This window comes from Sphaeramia orbicularis, chromosome 1, assembly GCF_902148855.1.
Source record: "Sphaeramia orbicularis chromosome 1, fSphaOr1.1, whole genome shotgun sequence".
In the NCBI taxonomy this organism is placed as follows: domain Eukaryota; kingdom Metazoa; phylum Chordata; class Actinopteri; order Kurtiformes; family Apogonidae; genus Sphaeramia; species Sphaeramia orbicularis.
The window spans coordinates 24,469,507-24,486,025 of NC_043957.1; the positions used below are offsets into that span (position 1 = coordinate 24,469,507).

A 16,519-nucleotide genomic window follows, 5' to 3' on the forward strand; every position below is an offset into this window, starting at 1 on the left:
TATGTATACATTCAATGTTGTGCTGCTACTGGAACCTTAATTTCCTGAGGGCTCTGTCCAAGGGATCAATGAAGTTCTATCTAATCTAATGTAATCTAATCTAATCTAATCTAATCTTAAAAACATATCAGCGCTGGTGTTGATATTTATATAAAAATGCCAACAGGCCATGACTGACATATTGGATAAGGTGATCTGATGTTGTGTTACCCAGGATGTGGAGGTGCCTCTGCATCTACTGCGCTACGTCTGCCTGTTCTGTGGGAAGCATGGCCTCTCCCTGATGAAGGAATGTTTTGAGTCGGGCACTCCAGAGAGCCTCCCCTTCCCCATCGCTCATGCCTTCATCACCATTGTCTCCAACGTGAGTCTCACCAGGAGCAGCTTAAGATGCCAGCTGAAGCATGGAAGCCTTTTCTCAATAGTTCTCTGTTGATCTGCATTATTTGTTAAATTCACTGCTTAACACTTTTGGGTCTGCCCACAGATCCGAATATGGTTGCACATTCCTGCAGTTATGCAGCACATCATACCGTTCCGCACTTACGTGATAAGGTAAGTTTACTCAAAATATGTGCACAAATGTGCAACAAAGTGAATGCAAGAAGAATATGTGGTTGATCTTGTGATTGTTGATTGCCAACATTAACTACATTTACATTCACAGATTTTTTTCCCTTATGCCCTGGAAAATAACGTTCCTTCTAAGCTGTTTTCATGGCGATGAAAATGAATATTCCATTAATAGTCCCATTTACAGGCCATGTCCGAAGAATGCAGCTAAAACCTGAATACTGTTGGCAGCCACTGTCGTGTTATGTTCATTTGCCCGGAACAACACCAGTGGTTCTTAGTAAATTATATCTGGTGCTAATTTAATCATCCAAAAATGATCAGAAAGCAGAGAAACATAATTTGTTATTAGAACTCACACCATTAGCAATTTAATAAATATTCAGTGGTGTTGCATACCTGTCATTTGCTTGTGTTCACATGAAGTTTGTGCTGAGAACTTCATGTCTGTTGACCTTCGCCAACAATATTTCTAAGCTGACAGTGTGTAATGTTGTATAGTGTTGCAACTGTAAAACACCAACAGAGAAGCACTAATGATCTTAAAGAAGGCATTTGGATTTTGGCAGAAAATCTGACTCAGTACCTTTACACAGAAATCATTATATTTTTACAATCATCATGAAGGTAAGTGGAAACAGTCATGAGCTAAATAATGGAGTTGGTTAACATATAAAATAAATAAATAACAAGCTCGCAAAACAGGTCTTAGCATTGACTTAAAAAGTGGACAAGTCTTCCATAGTCCACCTTTTAAAGTCAAGCAAAATGAGTCGGAAGGATTTATATCAAAAGTAAACCATATTTATTTCATGCTTAGGTGTGTGTTTGTGTGAGAAAGAGATTGTGGAAAAATATAGTACTGGGGAGTTAGAAATGTACAGATTAACTTTATTAATATGAATAATTAATCACCAGATCTAAATTTGATGCTTAGTTTTCACTTTCACTGCCTGGTCAAAGTGACTCGATCAGTGCCTTTGTAATTTCAGACACTACAGGAGAGTTGCAAACGTTTAAATACTCGTACTGTATAAATGTATAAATGAACTGATTGTTTTTACCTTTTAGAACATATTTTTTTAGACAGTAATCAGCATCCAGATCCAGATTGAATAAAAAAAATCATTATACTAATAAATAATCATTAGTGTTTGTATTTTGTTGATAAATAATATGACATATCACCCAACTTTGCTTTTATCTGTAACCATTTTATAACATATAATTCTCCTTTTAAATCCTACAATAACCCCCTTAAATTGCTTTGAAAACCACTGAATCTCCAACGGATGTGTAATGCAATATCTGCAGCTGTTTGAAACATGGCTGATGTTTTCAGGGCTCCGTCTCCGCCTCCCTTACTCTCTCTTCTAAATACCAAACTGCCACACGTTCGTTGCTAGGAAGAGTTTCTGTCACCATAGCAACAGTTGCCAGGCCTCCAGTCAACCTCTCCTCACATGACCCTTGAGGAGGCAGAGTGCTGGCAGACTGGTCACGTGACGCAGGCTGATGTTCTGCTGCCTTGCCGTCTTGCCTGTCACTGAGCAGAAACACGAATACAAAGCTGATGAATACAACATGTTTGAGGAATAAAATGAGATTCCACCATTTCATTTAAGCAACAATTTAATGCAGTATCTATTCCTCAAATGTTCCACTAGCTTGTTTTGTTTGTGTTGAATGTTAATGTTGTTTATAAAACATCTCCCAGCCTTTCCAGGTAGTGCTTCACCCTCCATTTATTTATTTATTTTTTCTTTCAGAGGAGCTCGTAGATGATGACAGCGTTTAACAAAATGGCAGCTTCTCAGTCAAATAAAAACAAGCAGACTTGGGGAGTCCTGGGGCGCTGGCTGTGTGAAGGCTCTGAATTAATGAAATTTCCACTAGAGCTCTGTTTTTTGTCACCTTTCAGCACCTAAAAATATTCTGCAGGAGGGCTTTCTGTGTGGGCAGATCATGACTCTAGATGCTTCTGAATGCCCATGTTTCAGTTCAGGGCTCCAACAAGTGACCATTTTATGTGTCAGTTTGTCTTTTGGTTATTTTGTTCACTAATTTTACTGTGATAGATGAGTAGGGAAACAATATGATGTTACAATTTAATAAACTGGATTTAAAAAAAGGTTAGAATTTTTTCAATTTCTCAAACCAATTAATCAGTTACCTTAATAGTTAGCAATTAATTTTTATAGTTTACATCTTAAGCAAATACTTGCTGCATCTCCTTACTTATCAGTATGTTGACATACACTATAATATTCCACTATTGTTCGAAATATGTACATTTTGTTCCTATTCAGGAAACATCAGGATAGAAGCTGCAGTTAATAAATTAATGCTAATGACACTGAGTTAAATTAAAATGGGATATTAATATTCTAAATCTGTATCTAAATAAAATTTGACAACATTAAAAACACAACTCCTTAATCTGCTAAACAGTAATTTTATTACTTTGCAGAGGTGATCATTATAATCATCCATGTGCTTCTTTTTGGAGCATAAACGTGTAAAAGGAAACTCAAATGAAGCTGAAAGCAGTTGTATTGTCCACCCTCATAATCAGTAGTGGTATTTGACTTACGCTTGAAAAACTGACAAAAACTCAAATGTCTGCAAATGTGACAAACAGCTGTGGAACTACTGTAAAACCTTAGTTCTCCTACCATTTGCAGGGGTTGATTGTGCATAGTTCCTGTGGTCATTCGACCCTGGGAAAGTTATTTTCCAGGCCTGGAAATGTCAGGAAATGAAGTCAAATTGTCTACAGCTTTGAAGAGCTTAATTTCGCTAAATAATACTAGTATGTTTAAACAATTATATCACATCTTAGGGTAATAAGAATTTTTATTGAAGCTCATTTTTAATTTAGTAGGTCAGTTAATTTTTCTCTGATGCTAGAAAGTCAGTGCCAGACTTTGTCATAGTGTTTCTGCAAGTTCTTAGAAAGTTTGAACTCCAACCATCTCAATTTGTTTCTCTAATTTTGAAAAGTTTTAAAATGGAGACAGTTTTGAAATTCACAGTAGTCTCATTAACTTTGGACCCTTTTTAAATGTGTTTGAGGGGAAGAAAATGTAACTAATGGGAAAGACTGACATTGGCAGGTGAAAATCATCAGATGTCTTTACCAGTGTTGATAGTTGTCTGGGCATAGTGAACCCTCTCGTATATCCGTTCATTTCGAAGCAGTAACTTGCAAAAAGAAGGCAGAAGCTCCATTATCAAAACAAAATGGTGGATGTCCCGCAATGTGTACAGAATGGATCCATACTGTTTTGTTTTTGTTTTTTGTTTTTTACAAGTCTGGACCTGATGCATGTCTCTTACCACTTTAGTAGGGCCTTTATTTTGAAATATTGTACTAAGTTCCATGGAACTTTTTTCCTACAACATTCAAAATATAAAATCATTTGTTCTATTTCAGACGAGTAAATCTTGAGATTTTGACAGTTTTGCCTCTCAGTTGTGTGCTTGTGGAAGAATAATAGTTGTAATAACAGTAGTAGTAATGAGTTTTAGCAGCCAAGACATTCAGTACAGTTTCATATGTACCTCAACCTGGAAACGAGTGCCAGAAAGCACTTGAAGAGAGAAGAGGCAGGATAAACACAAATGACAATAAACAGACAGAACCGGGGAAGTTAATCAACATATAAATAATCAACACTATAAATAATCTGTTTTAACGAGATGCCCATACGTAGGTGTTTAAAACCAGAAGTAAAACATTTACAGGTATAATTACACTTTTAATGAACAGTGCTTTGAATTATCACCCTGTTTGGTGGTGTGTAATAATTATGGAATAGAACAGATTTTTATTGTCAATGTAACAGGAACAATGAAAACAGCTCTCTTTCTATAAAGATTCCTTTTCTTTTTTGCCAGACTGATTACAAAAAAAACGTAGATTTTTTTTTTTTACCTTTAAATGTTTTGGTTACACCTGTAGCCTTCCTCAGAAGGGTCACGTGATGTTCCTGTGATGTGACTTGTCAGCTGTTTTATCTAAGTTTGCCAGACAACAGGGGATGACTGTGCCCCCTGCTGTCTGCTAAAAAATCTACTTTTTTTAATCTGTCTGACTAAAAAGAAAAGGAATCTTTGCACGTTCAGTAGACAGTATGAACCTGATCGGATTACTAAGGGAGCTCTGTTTCTGTTTGGCGGCAAAAACACTTAAAGTGCAAAGAAACTATAAAAATATCACATAAAATTATACAGAAAATATATACTGAAAAATATACCAAAACTACAACAAAATGCTGAATTATACAAAAAGCCAACTATACTACAGATAAAAGAAGTATTTACAACATATATGGATATTTACAGGTAGTATAGGATATGTACAATATGTTATGCTGAAACAAATGTATTTAAATGAGAAGTAGGTGGGAGGGAGCGGAAGAGATTGCCATATTTCTTCACGGATACGAAAAAGTGCTGTGCTGTACACTGGCATAAACTCAGATTTTGTGGTTGTGTTTAGTACCCTACAACACTTTCAAATTAAGTCTGAGTTAGTCAAAGGCCACGGTGGGCCAAAGCAAACCCACTCCCTTAGTCTAATGTGTGTTCTGTGTGCAGGTATCTGTGTAAGCTGTCGGACCAGGAGCTGCGGCAGAGCGCAGCACGTAACATGGCTGACCTGATGTGGAGCACGGTGAAGGAGCCGCTGGACAGCGCGCTGTGCTTCGACAAGGAGAGCCTGGACCTCGCCTTCAAATACTTCATGTCCCCAACGCTCACCATGAGGCTGGCTGGTCTCAGCCAAATCACTGTGAGTCAAACACTGAACTCACAGACACACTCGGTCGAGCTGAGCAGCATGTGGACATCAGTCCGCTGGGAAACCACGCTTTCTGTCTGTTCTGGTTCTGTTTAAGATGCGGTTTTTAAGCATAAGAGCCAGTGTTCTTTAAAAGGACTGTACTTACCACTGACTTTTGGTTCTCATTTCTTTTGGTTCATAATGTGGCAGTAAATATGGGTGCAGTGTGAAGAAGGTACTAGTTGAGTTTTTAAAAATGTTGTCTTTTTCTTGCATTTTTGGAAACTTCTACTGAACTGAAGAAGTACACGCATTTCAGTGGAAAGATAAAAGGGACACAGCTTTAATTCTAAAAATTTCCCCTCCAGTCCTGTTATGACACATTATTAAAATACTCTAATTGGTACTTTTAATAGGTTTTAGCTGACCAGCTGAATGGCATGAGCTATTGGGAAGATGCTGTGTCTGTCTGTGTCATCGTCTTTAACGTTTTCGTTAGCAATTTCTTCAAATATCGTCACTGATGAAACTACTGGTTGAATTCATTTCCAATTTCTTATGTAGTTTCTTTGGGACAATGTCTACAAGGTGTTTTGACAGTTTTCAGAAATTCAGATTTTTGAATTTTTGCTGAATTTTTGAAATGTTAAAAGTTTGCCTTATAATGGTCCATATTTTGATGGCTTATAACATGTAAATGATTAGAGATATCAATATAATTACTATTGAATACTGAGAGGAAGTTATACATGGACTTTCATTTAATTAGTTGACTTCTCCTCCAGTGAAAGTACCACCCACTTCTGTTAGGAGATTGATCTCCTGCATCCACAGGACCACAGGACTCTAACATAGCAGCAGAACCTGACAACCTCACAAATTCAACTTATTAATTCTTGATAGAACATGTTGGTGAGATACAGGGCCATTGGCCCTATTTTATTTTATTTTTAATTTATTTATTTTTTTACATTTGCTTTAACTCACATTTCAGTTTTTACAGTGTTTTCTTGCAGTGTTTATGTTTTTACCTTAGAAACTTACACACCAAACAAATCTAGCAAATAAAAACTCTAATCACCTCACGTCACACTGACTCCTTAAAGTTCATCATTCTGAACAGTGAGATGTTGGAGCAAGAAGAGCCTGTTTTGTCATATCCTACTAAACTGATTAGTTAGCGGACAGAAAACTTTGCTGTGATACTGACAAGAAATGTTTATATCAACACTGCATATTTGTGTTTCCACAGAACCAGCTTCACACCTTCAACGACGTCTGCAACAATGAGTCTCTGGTATCTGACACAGAAACGTGAGTTATTTGAAGGCAGAACTCAGACAAAGTTGACACATTCAGTGAAAATAAAATAGTGGATGCACACAAAATCTACACAAATGGCAGCGATTTTCCATACTAGAACGTCGTAACAGTGGATTATTCTTCAAAGATTGTGTTATTTTCAACTCCTCTCTTCTTCTTTCCTTCAGGTCCATAGCAAAGGAACTAGCTGACTGGCTGATTCACAATAACGTAGTGGAGCACATATTCGGACCAAATTTGCACATTGAGGTGAGATATATGTCTAGTAAAATGGATGGGTTAAATGTAATTTTTAACAGTGACTGTTTTAATCAGCAGAATCATATAGTCACTTAATTTGATAGAGTAAACCCCAGATCTTCTTCAGCTAACCTACAGACCTGTTCTTTTCTCCCCTTTCTCAGGGTTACGATCTTGAAAATTTAGCAGTGATTAGCTGCCATATGAATAATTAACCTTAATGATTTTTCTATTCAATTTGTGTAACATCTTAGTTTAAACCTAATTATAGTTTAGCAATCAAGCAGTGATAATGTAATTAGATACTGATGAAAATGAGGTTGATGGAATATACAGAATACATGAGGCTGCTAATCCTCCACTCAGGTGCAATTAAACCATAGAAGAAAATGTGATCACAATGAGCTGGTGTCTTTAAAAGCATAGCAATAACATGGGAAAACAGCAGAGAAATAGTGATGAAATGGGACATTTCTTGGTTAGTTTTTTCCTTCTGTTTTATACAAATGAAGGTAACTATTATGCAGAATGATTTCAGTCAGTTGAAACTATCATTATCAGGCCATTATGTAGTAATTGTCACAGATCAAACACAGGTCTTAGTTTTCATGCAACAGCAGCAAAATAACTCAAGAGCATGAAGATCAATTAAATTTATATTTACCAGCATTGCAGTGTAGATCAAAAAAATGTACAAAACATAGAATCACGGCTGTGTCTAATAATTATGTTCTGTCTGAATAGTAAAATGTTAACTCATGACACTAAGTTCATCTTCTAAGTAATGTGATATTCCTGGACTTCTTGTTTTATTTGAGGTCATCGCATATGGAAAAGAAAAACATCACAACAGAAAACTGCAGAGGCTGAAATTGGTGAAAAAGTCACCTCATCATAGAAGTTAGTAGACAGGCTGTTATGTACTATTATTAGCTATTAGCAATTGTTGTACAGATCAAATTAAATAAATTATTTCAGAAGCAACCACCAGCTACTACTTATAAACTTAAAATTACAATAACAACTCATGGAAAATTAAGGACATTTTAGATATTTACGTTTTGCTGCATTGAAGAAGCATGCATTACTGTGACAAAACAGCATTAATTTACAAACAGACACCTGTATTATCTCCTTTTTTCAGATTGAATGATTTTTAATCAGTTTATTCCCATGGTTTATTGTGACTTTTTGTGAAGGAGTACCTGCCTGTGAAGTCATTTTATTTTTTTTCAGCACACTCAACCTGATCTTGATACTAGCAGCTGGTGTGTTTTGTGCTCTGTGTTGATGCACATGTTTGTGCTTTCCAGATCATTAAACAGTGCCAAGTGATCCTGAACTTTTTGGCTGCAGAGGGCCGACTCAGCACACAGAATGTGGACTGCATCTGGGCTGCAGCTCAGGTAAGATGAGACGACACCTGACTCAACAGATGCTTTATTACACTCTGTTTCAACCAGCAGCGTTTTACAATCAATCTGTCCGGCTGCTGAATACAAAAAGAGGAAAAACCTAGAGAAAAACCATAGAACTTTGAACTTCAACAAGTTTTTGTCTTTTATATAAATTAATGTAAATTCAATTATGATACTCGACTTGATTGCAGAGAGAAACTGACAACTACAAATTAGATTAGAAATGTGTGGAATTATAGCCAAATATGGTATTAATTGTAATTTTCATAAAAATATATCTCTATGATGCACCTAATGAATATTTTTTCTGCCTCCCAGTGGGAAATAAGAACCTCTGCTCTCTGTTTTGTGTTTCAGCTGAAACACTGCAGTCGTTACATCCATGACCTTTTTCCTTCACTCATCAAAAACCTGGATCCAGTGCCTCTCCGCCACGTCCTGAACCTGGTGTCAGGGCTGCACCCCAGCGCCCACACTGAGCAGGTACACTCACAGGATTACATATTCACACAAACAGCACACCCCTGCACAAATGAAAAGGACCAAGCCAGTATTTTCTGTATTTTTTCTGTGCCTTTACTTTTGTTATACTTATAGTTAGTGTTAGCCTAGTTGTCTAGCCAGAGACACCAGCTTATTTATTCACCAAACCCAAAATTCATCTACTGTTGACAGTTGGCAGGTGTTAATTAATTTAATAACCCTGTAGTTATTACATCTTAGACAAATGCCAGATATGTTTGACAGACTCTAAGAAGACACATATATTTCTAGATGTAATATACATGTATGGACTTACCACACTGTACTGTACTGATCATACAACACAGCTCCATTTTTTTGTGTGTTTTTTGACTGTTGTTGCATTGTAAACAAAACAGCCACCACATCGTGCATCGACGACCTCCTTCTGTCTTCACTTGTTAACCTTCACACTCTAAAAGATATGTTGTCAAATATGTCTCAGACCACCTCGGTGAGTGGTTTGAGTGATCAGATTACAGTGCATCTTTGTGGTTGTTTAAACATATATTCTGGGTTGTTTGCTTATGGTCAAATCACCCAAAATACATGTTAAAACCAAGTGTAATGTAACCTTCAGTTCCTGAGTGAATCAGACAAACCACTCTGGTTCAACATCAAAAACATAATCAGTTGAGAAACTGATCAGGATTGTGTCAGATTCTTAATTACAAATGTAGTTTGGCTGTTAGTTTTGGAGTTATTTTAGACTCACATGTCCTCCCTCTATCCTCAGACGCTGTACCTAGCCTCCATGCTGATAAAGGCACTCTGGAACAATGCTCTGGCAGCCAAGGCCCAACTCTCCAAACAGAGCTCCTTTGCCTCTCTGCTCAACACCAACATCCCCATGGGCAACAAGAAAGGTCAGTGTGAATTTATTGTGCACCGCTTCAGCATATTAGGAGTAATGAGCTGCAACATGAAAATCCCAGTCTGTAATATTTATGGTGTGAATTTTCTTTTCCCTGTTCCTTTTCTTCTTGTGAAGCATGTCTTTAAATTGTTTGTGTCATGATAGATTTGCTGATATGTATCCTTTTCACATTCTCTTTGTGATTCTGTGTCTTCAGGTTCCCCAGCTGCCAGTCCCGACAGCAGCGATAACAGCGACACGCAACACAGTGGAGGCTCCGACATGGAGATGGACGACCAAATGATGACTGGGAGCAAGAGGAGCCAGCAGAGGCTCTCTGACACTGAGGTACACTCTCGGAGGCAGCTTTTATTTGGCTTGTTTAAATTATTTAAACATGCATGAAAACCACAGGCCTGGACTTCATTGGCTTTCCAAGGGATTGGAGGTTGAGGCAGTTTCCTGTGCTGCACTGTAGCTCTGTTGTCTTTCCTCCTTTTGCTCTTTATTTATTTTCATCCCCATGAAATAAAAGCATAAAACACTAGTAAAAATAACAAGGTGTCACCATGACCAGGTACCTGTACTGACTTAAACAAGGAACTCCATAATCAACTCCGAATTACCATGTACACTTAAACCAATTCTCTCTGGTTGCATTAAATCCACTCTTTCTGCATGGGGCCTAACTTTAGATATGATGAGTCTCTAGTAGGGTTGCAACGGTACTCGGGGAAAACAGTGTACCGTTCGGTCTGCCCTGCATGGGACAATCTACCCTTATGGACCGTGGGTTTTCAGTTTTGCCGTTGATTTCTCTCTCTCACTTGACATCCATGTGAGCACACAGCACAGGGAAGCCCTGCCCTTCTGTGAGAGACCGTGGGCAGAGAAGTGGCTTTAGACTCAACACACATCAGAGTCCTGCACGGGTCTACCACTTTTCCAAAACCGGCACCCACCTGTACCTGCATACATTACACTCACAACCCGACCCAACCCGACCCATGATTAAAAAGATGGTCTATACAGTAACTCACTTTTAAGGTCCCACGGATACCTGACATGGTGCAGGACTCTGGCACACATACAATACCATGACATGTTATTACAAGGAAATGCGTACAGTAGATAACCGTGGCGTTTTTCTACCGCTGTTTTCTTTTACATCCCTATGCAGAATAGCAGAATAGGAATTTATTTGTTTTAAAAAAGCCCCCTTTTGGCCCTATGTGTGCATGTGCTTGTTTTATATGACTGTATGCAAGTAGTCAAGGAATAGGAAAGGGTTCTATTGTTCAGTACAGAAAGTGTTATTTTATTCAGAACAGTGATATACTTTGTTCCTGCTGTAAAATTCAATTTTTGCTGAGAAGCAAAATAAAAAATATAATTTCAGAATCAGAATTGCCTTTATTGTCATTTGACAGTATAAAGTGCATCAAACGAAATTGAGTTCGATGATTAGGGACATCGGGCCACTGCTCCTAGTACAGAGTACAACTAGAGTGCTACCACAAAACCCTTTCTTCGAAAATTGCAGTGAAGAACAGAAGACAATGCAAAGCGCAAATATAAGACATCATACAGTTTTCACACAGTATACGTGGACACATGCTGGAATTTTTTCATGGATTTGAAGGGAATTGGGTGACAGTGTGAACATTAGGCAGACAGCAGATGTGAGAAAAAAAAAACTGTTCTCTTTACGCACAAAACGTATACCAAACCTGAACTAAAACCATGGCCCAAAAACCGAGGTACAGATCAAACTGTGGGCTACCGGTACTGTGGCACCCCAAGACTCCATGGGAACAACAAGGTAGAAAAACAACTAAAACAGACGTATAAGGTATTTATTCACAAAGGCAGTGATTTTTACATGTGAGCTGTAGTCAGAGTAACTTATCATCAGATAGCCCTTTTATATCTCCATCCAGCACAACTTATCTGTTGTGTAACACACTGTGGGAGGTCTTGTGTGTAGGAAGGAAATGTAGTACTAATAGAAAAGGCTTTGTGATGGCAAACTAAAGCAGTGTAAATATTCTAACTATAACACATACACTTAAACTGATATTGATTTTGATGTTGAGTAACTAAAATACTGCAGTCTGGATCTGTGCTCAGTGGTACATAGCAGCAGAAAGCAAAGCTGAGGCCGACTATGGTTTGGTACATCATATGAAACAAAACAAGTACTGGAGAGTTAGTTGATGGAAAAAGGGATTTTACTTAAAAAGTTCAAAAGATCATGGGAAGGACTGCTTCTAGGACCCAAAAAAGAGTTTGTTTGAGGTGCTCATTGGAAAAAGGGATTCATAAAGTAGATGACAAACAGGAAGAAAACTCCAAGGCACTCTCTTTAAGCATTAAAATGCCTTTATTCTCACAGCATGATCATGTATAGACCTTAAAAAACACTTCAGTGCTTTTCAGCTTTAAGCCTTCATCAGGAAGTCAAACAAAAGAGAAGCCTGGAAAACTATAGGTTCTTTTAAAGTAGGTCCTGGCCAATAGGAACCTCCCAACTGAACAACTGCCAACTGGGCATAATAGTTGGCAGGTTCGTACTGGTCAGGACCTACTTTAAAAGAACGAGGCACCTGTTTTGTTTGACTTCCTGATGAAGGCTTGAAGCGGAAATGCAACTGTTTTTTAAGTTCTATACATGACCATGCTGTGAGGATAAAGGCATTTTAATGCTTAAAGAGAGTGCCTTGGAGTTTTCTTTCTGTTTGTCTGGCATTTTACTTCTTTGAAATTTAAGGTACGTTCTTAATTTAATGCAATAATTTTAGAGTCATTAACTTTCACAGCCAAAATGTAGTGTTGAATTTTCTTTTACTATTTTTTTTTTTTTTTTACAAAATGAGCGTACTGTCATAACATGTGTTCAGTATCTCATTGTTTGCATTAAAGTTTAATTTTCAATTTAAAAACATTGTCATCTGTCAGTTAAAGAACTTTTACCTGTGATTCTCCAGGAGTCAATGCAGGGCAGCTCAGACGAGACGGCCAACAGTGTGGAGGAAGGCAGCAGCGGGCCCGGCAGCAGCAGCGGCCGCAGCGAAGCCTCCAGTAACGAGGCCGCCTCCAGCCGAGCCAGCCAATCAGCGGGAAGCCCCGGTAGCGAGATGCACTCTGATGACATGGCAGACAGCGAGGCTTTAAAGGAGGAGGAGGAGGAGGATGAAGAGGAAGATGAGGAGGAGGATGATGAGGACGATGAAGAGGATGAGGATGAAGGGAACCGCTCGGCTGCTGAGGGTGGGCAGCAGAAGGAAGCCCGGGAACAGACAGAGTCCAGGAAGAGGAAGGCGGGGGAGGCGCTCGGAGAAGGACCGAGTCAAGGAGCAGGGCCTAATGGGTCAGGGGGCGGGGCTAAAAGTAAGGTTCTCCCCTTCAACACAGACACTTCAGCTGTCATGGTAACAGCTGCTTCAACATCCTTAGAGGGCCGTATGAGGATGTTGGACCCCTGCACTGCTTCATCATCTGCACGGCCTGAAGGGGCGGAGCCTCAGCAGCAGCCATCTGACATTGGCCCCTCACAGATGGTCCAGGGACCTCAGGAGCCCCCCTGCCTGCCACGACCTGGGGACTTTCTAGGAGAGGCCATGGGCAGTGAACTCTTCAACTGCCGCCGCTTTATTGGTCCCCAGCACCACCACCATCATCACCACCACCACCATCATCACCATCATCATGAAGGGTAAGAGACAGAGATGTCACTATGTATTTAAGTGCACCTTATAAACTCTGAAATCTAGTGTTTAAAACGTTTTTATTTTGAACGACTTTGACCTACATGTTCACAGTATTTGTCACATCACAACATAGAAACACCAGTGTGAAATTGAATGATGCAATGATCATTTTGTCTCGATTGTCTTGTTTTTGTCCGCAATCATTTGACTCAATTGAAAGCAAAATTCAGTTAGCCATCCGGTACTACTTAAAAGTGTATTTATACGTACATACATTAAATGTCTTTCTGGACAAAAAAACAAAAAACAAAAAACAATTAATGTTTAATTATTTTGAAGTAAAAATTTTGTTCCAATAATCCCACCTCAGAATTTTTTGCTCCAAATAAAACAGTTGGTCTTTGTGTCCTTTCCCCTTTCCCTTATCACTTTGGGTTTTGGAACCTTGCTCAGTCCCATGGTGGAGGACATGCTCAGTGCCGATGACGTCAGCTGCAGCAGCTCCCAGGTCAGTGCCAAGTCAGAGAAGAACATGGCCGATTTCGATGGAGAGGAGTCGGGCTGTGAGGAGGAGCTGGTGCAGATCAACTCCCATGCTGAGCTCAGCTCTCACCTTCAGCAGCACCTCCCCAACCTGGCCTCCATCTACCATGAACACCTGGTGCAAGGTGAGCCACAAGAAGTGAAAGTTCAATGTCTGGAAAAGCCCCCTCCCTGTCCAGTGAAAACAATGTATTTTCAAATGTGTTAAATTTAACCTGAAGGATGAAGTATGTCTTTTGAGTTTAGCTTACAGTGATCTTTTTTGACAAAAACAAACAGACATAAAACCACCATTGTTTCTTTATTTAGTGAGGAACCAGGGACTCATATTTAGTATCTGCTCTGTTTTCTTGCAGGACCAGCTGTTCATAAACACCAGTATTCGAGTAGCCACGCTGTTACAGACATCAACCTGGACAATGTTTGTAAGAAGGGCAACACACTATTGTGGGACCTGGTCCAGGATGAGGACGCGGTATGATACACTAACCTCATTGTTCGGTGCAGACACTGGCTGCTTGTTCACAGATGGTGCTGTAATGTCAGAAAAGTACCAAGAACTGATATAACATTCCGTTAAACTGTTGTTAGGTAGGGGAAAACCTGCTGTTAAAATCAGAATAACACAGTGGTTTAATGAAAATGATGTAATATTAGTTTTTGGGTTTTTTTAAGTTTGGATAAGTATGGAGTTTTGTTTTATCTCTTTGTAAACGAATCTTATGAAACCATCTGTAGATCTGGAACTAACAAGTGTTTTCATCATTCAGTGATCAGATCAACAGGTCAGGTCATCTGTTGATCAATGTAATGATTATTCAGTTTGTCTATAACATGTCAGAATGTCATGACAAGTACAAGGTGTAATGTCTGTGTCTGTGTTTTCATGCTTTTTTAGTCCAAAACCTCAAAAAATATCATTAAATAATCATGAAGGTTAGGTGACTATTGAAACAGTCACATATAAATGAACTGATGTTTCTTTCAGCTCCAGTACTGGTGGCTCTGATGTAAATATTAATAAAAGGATGAAAAACGTATCTTTAGAAACCGCTTGATAACTTTAAAGTCATCAGAAATCACTGATGAATAGACTGACTTTTTTAAAAGCCTAAATGACAAACTGCTCAATCAGAAGTGAGTAAAAAAATTAAATGTTTCTTTAAGTGGCAGTAGCTGATTTATTTTCATCTGTGTGTTTTAGATCCACCTGTCTGAGGGACTCATTAATGAAGCGGAGAAGCTGCTGTGCTCGCTGGTGTGCTGGTTCACTGACCGACAGATACGAATGCGCTTCATCGAGGGTTGCCTTGACAACTTGGCCCATCATCGGTAAGACGGTTTGAAACCAGAGCAGCAGGTCTTTTGTTTATTTAGGGCTTTACATTTCAGGAGTTAGAAATAAAACAAACATTAATATTAGTAGCAGCAGTACCAGTATGAGTAGTTGTAGCTTGTTTGTGGCTAAACTCCGGCAATGTATGAGCATTACCCTTCTGGTATCCGGGTGAGCATATTATGCACACTTTGCACTTAATGTTATAAAAAGTCATATAATTTTCCACAATTTATATTAGGTCAGCATTCAAAGGTTGTTTATTTTTGCATGATTTTTAAAATTCTGATCCAGCCACTAAAACCAGCACATTGTAAATAATGGAAAATTACTACACAAACATCCTTCTCTGAAGTGAGTGAAAAAGGCACATTGGCACATTTTAGATTTGGCACATTTGACCTAGCACAAAAAGAAAGCATATTAACCAATGTTATTGTTAATCGTTGGCATATGCCAGGCTGCAAAAATATAAGAATCAGAACCCCAATTTTTACCTAGTATATTGTATATCGTTTTTTGTGTCTTTTTGCATCAAAAATATGGTTTGTTTACATTACAAACATGGTATTTAAAGAGTTAAAGAATATGAAAATTATTGAGTATTTGGTATTTTTGTTTACGGCACAAGTTGATGAAATACAAAAAAAATGTAAAAAAAAAAAAAAAGGTAAAATCAAACTGTATGAAAGCATTTTTTGACATTACTACGGCGCTGCACAGATTACGCACTTTTGGTGATTAGGAAGGGCCTCTCTGGGCAGGATACCAGAGGGATAAGCAGTAAATTTTAGACTGGTTCTCTTTGGTAAATGTGTTGTGTGTAAATGGCTTTCAAGCCATAATTTTTATATTGTATATAGAAGATAAAAACTGAAACAAAATTCCAGCTTTGCTTTTCTTCTTGCCTTTGACCCATTGACGCTTCATCTCCCCTCAGGTCCGTTGTGGTTTCCTTGCGTCTTCTACCCAAACTTTTTGGCACTTTTCAACAGTTTGGTTCCAGCTACGACACTCACTGGATCACCATGTAAGTAACTCACTGAGTTGCCACTTCTGTAAATCAACATCAGCGTATTCCAAGCTGTATGTCCATTAAATTATATGTATTGTGTAGTTATTTTCTCCTCATCTGCCAAAAACTAGAAGCTTACATTTTCCCAAATATAGTGTGAATCTAAATGGCTTTGGAACAGAGCAGTAAAAAGCAGG

At 38.5% G+C, this 16,519-nt stretch overlaps 1 protein-coding gene across 3 annotated transcripts in view; it reads left to right on the plus strand.

The window, feature by feature from the left end:
* usp34 (ubiquitin specific peptidase 34) overlaps positions 1-16,519 on the plus strand; it is an 87,899-nt gene that overhangs the window by 19,374 nt on the left and 52,006 nt on the right. For all 3 annotated transcript variants that reach the window (XM_030132401.1, XM_030132409.1, XM_030132421.1), the window contains exons 5-18: positions 215-364; positions 488-555; positions 5,176-5,368; positions 6,612-6,673; positions 6,850-6,931; positions 8,236-8,328; positions 8,698-8,823; positions 9,599-9,728; positions 9,936-10,066; positions 12,706-13,433; positions 13,882-14,096; positions 14,328-14,446; positions 15,176-15,303; positions 16,248-16,337. In XM_030132401.1, the coding sequence (XP_029988261.1) occupies positions 215-364; positions 488-555; positions 5,176-5,368; positions 6,612-6,673; positions 6,850-6,931; positions 8,236-8,328; positions 8,698-8,823; positions 9,599-9,728; positions 9,936-10,066; positions 12,706-13,433; positions 13,882-14,096; positions 14,328-14,446; positions 15,176-15,303; positions 16,248-16,337 (2,315 nt within the window). The remainder of the gene's footprint in view (positions 1-214; positions 365-487; positions 556-5,175; positions 5,369-6,611; positions 6,674-6,849; positions 6,932-8,235; positions 8,329-8,697; positions 8,824-9,598; positions 9,729-9,935; positions 10,067-12,705; positions 13,434-13,881; positions 14,097-14,327; positions 14,447-15,175; positions 15,304-16,247; positions 16,338-16,519) is intronic.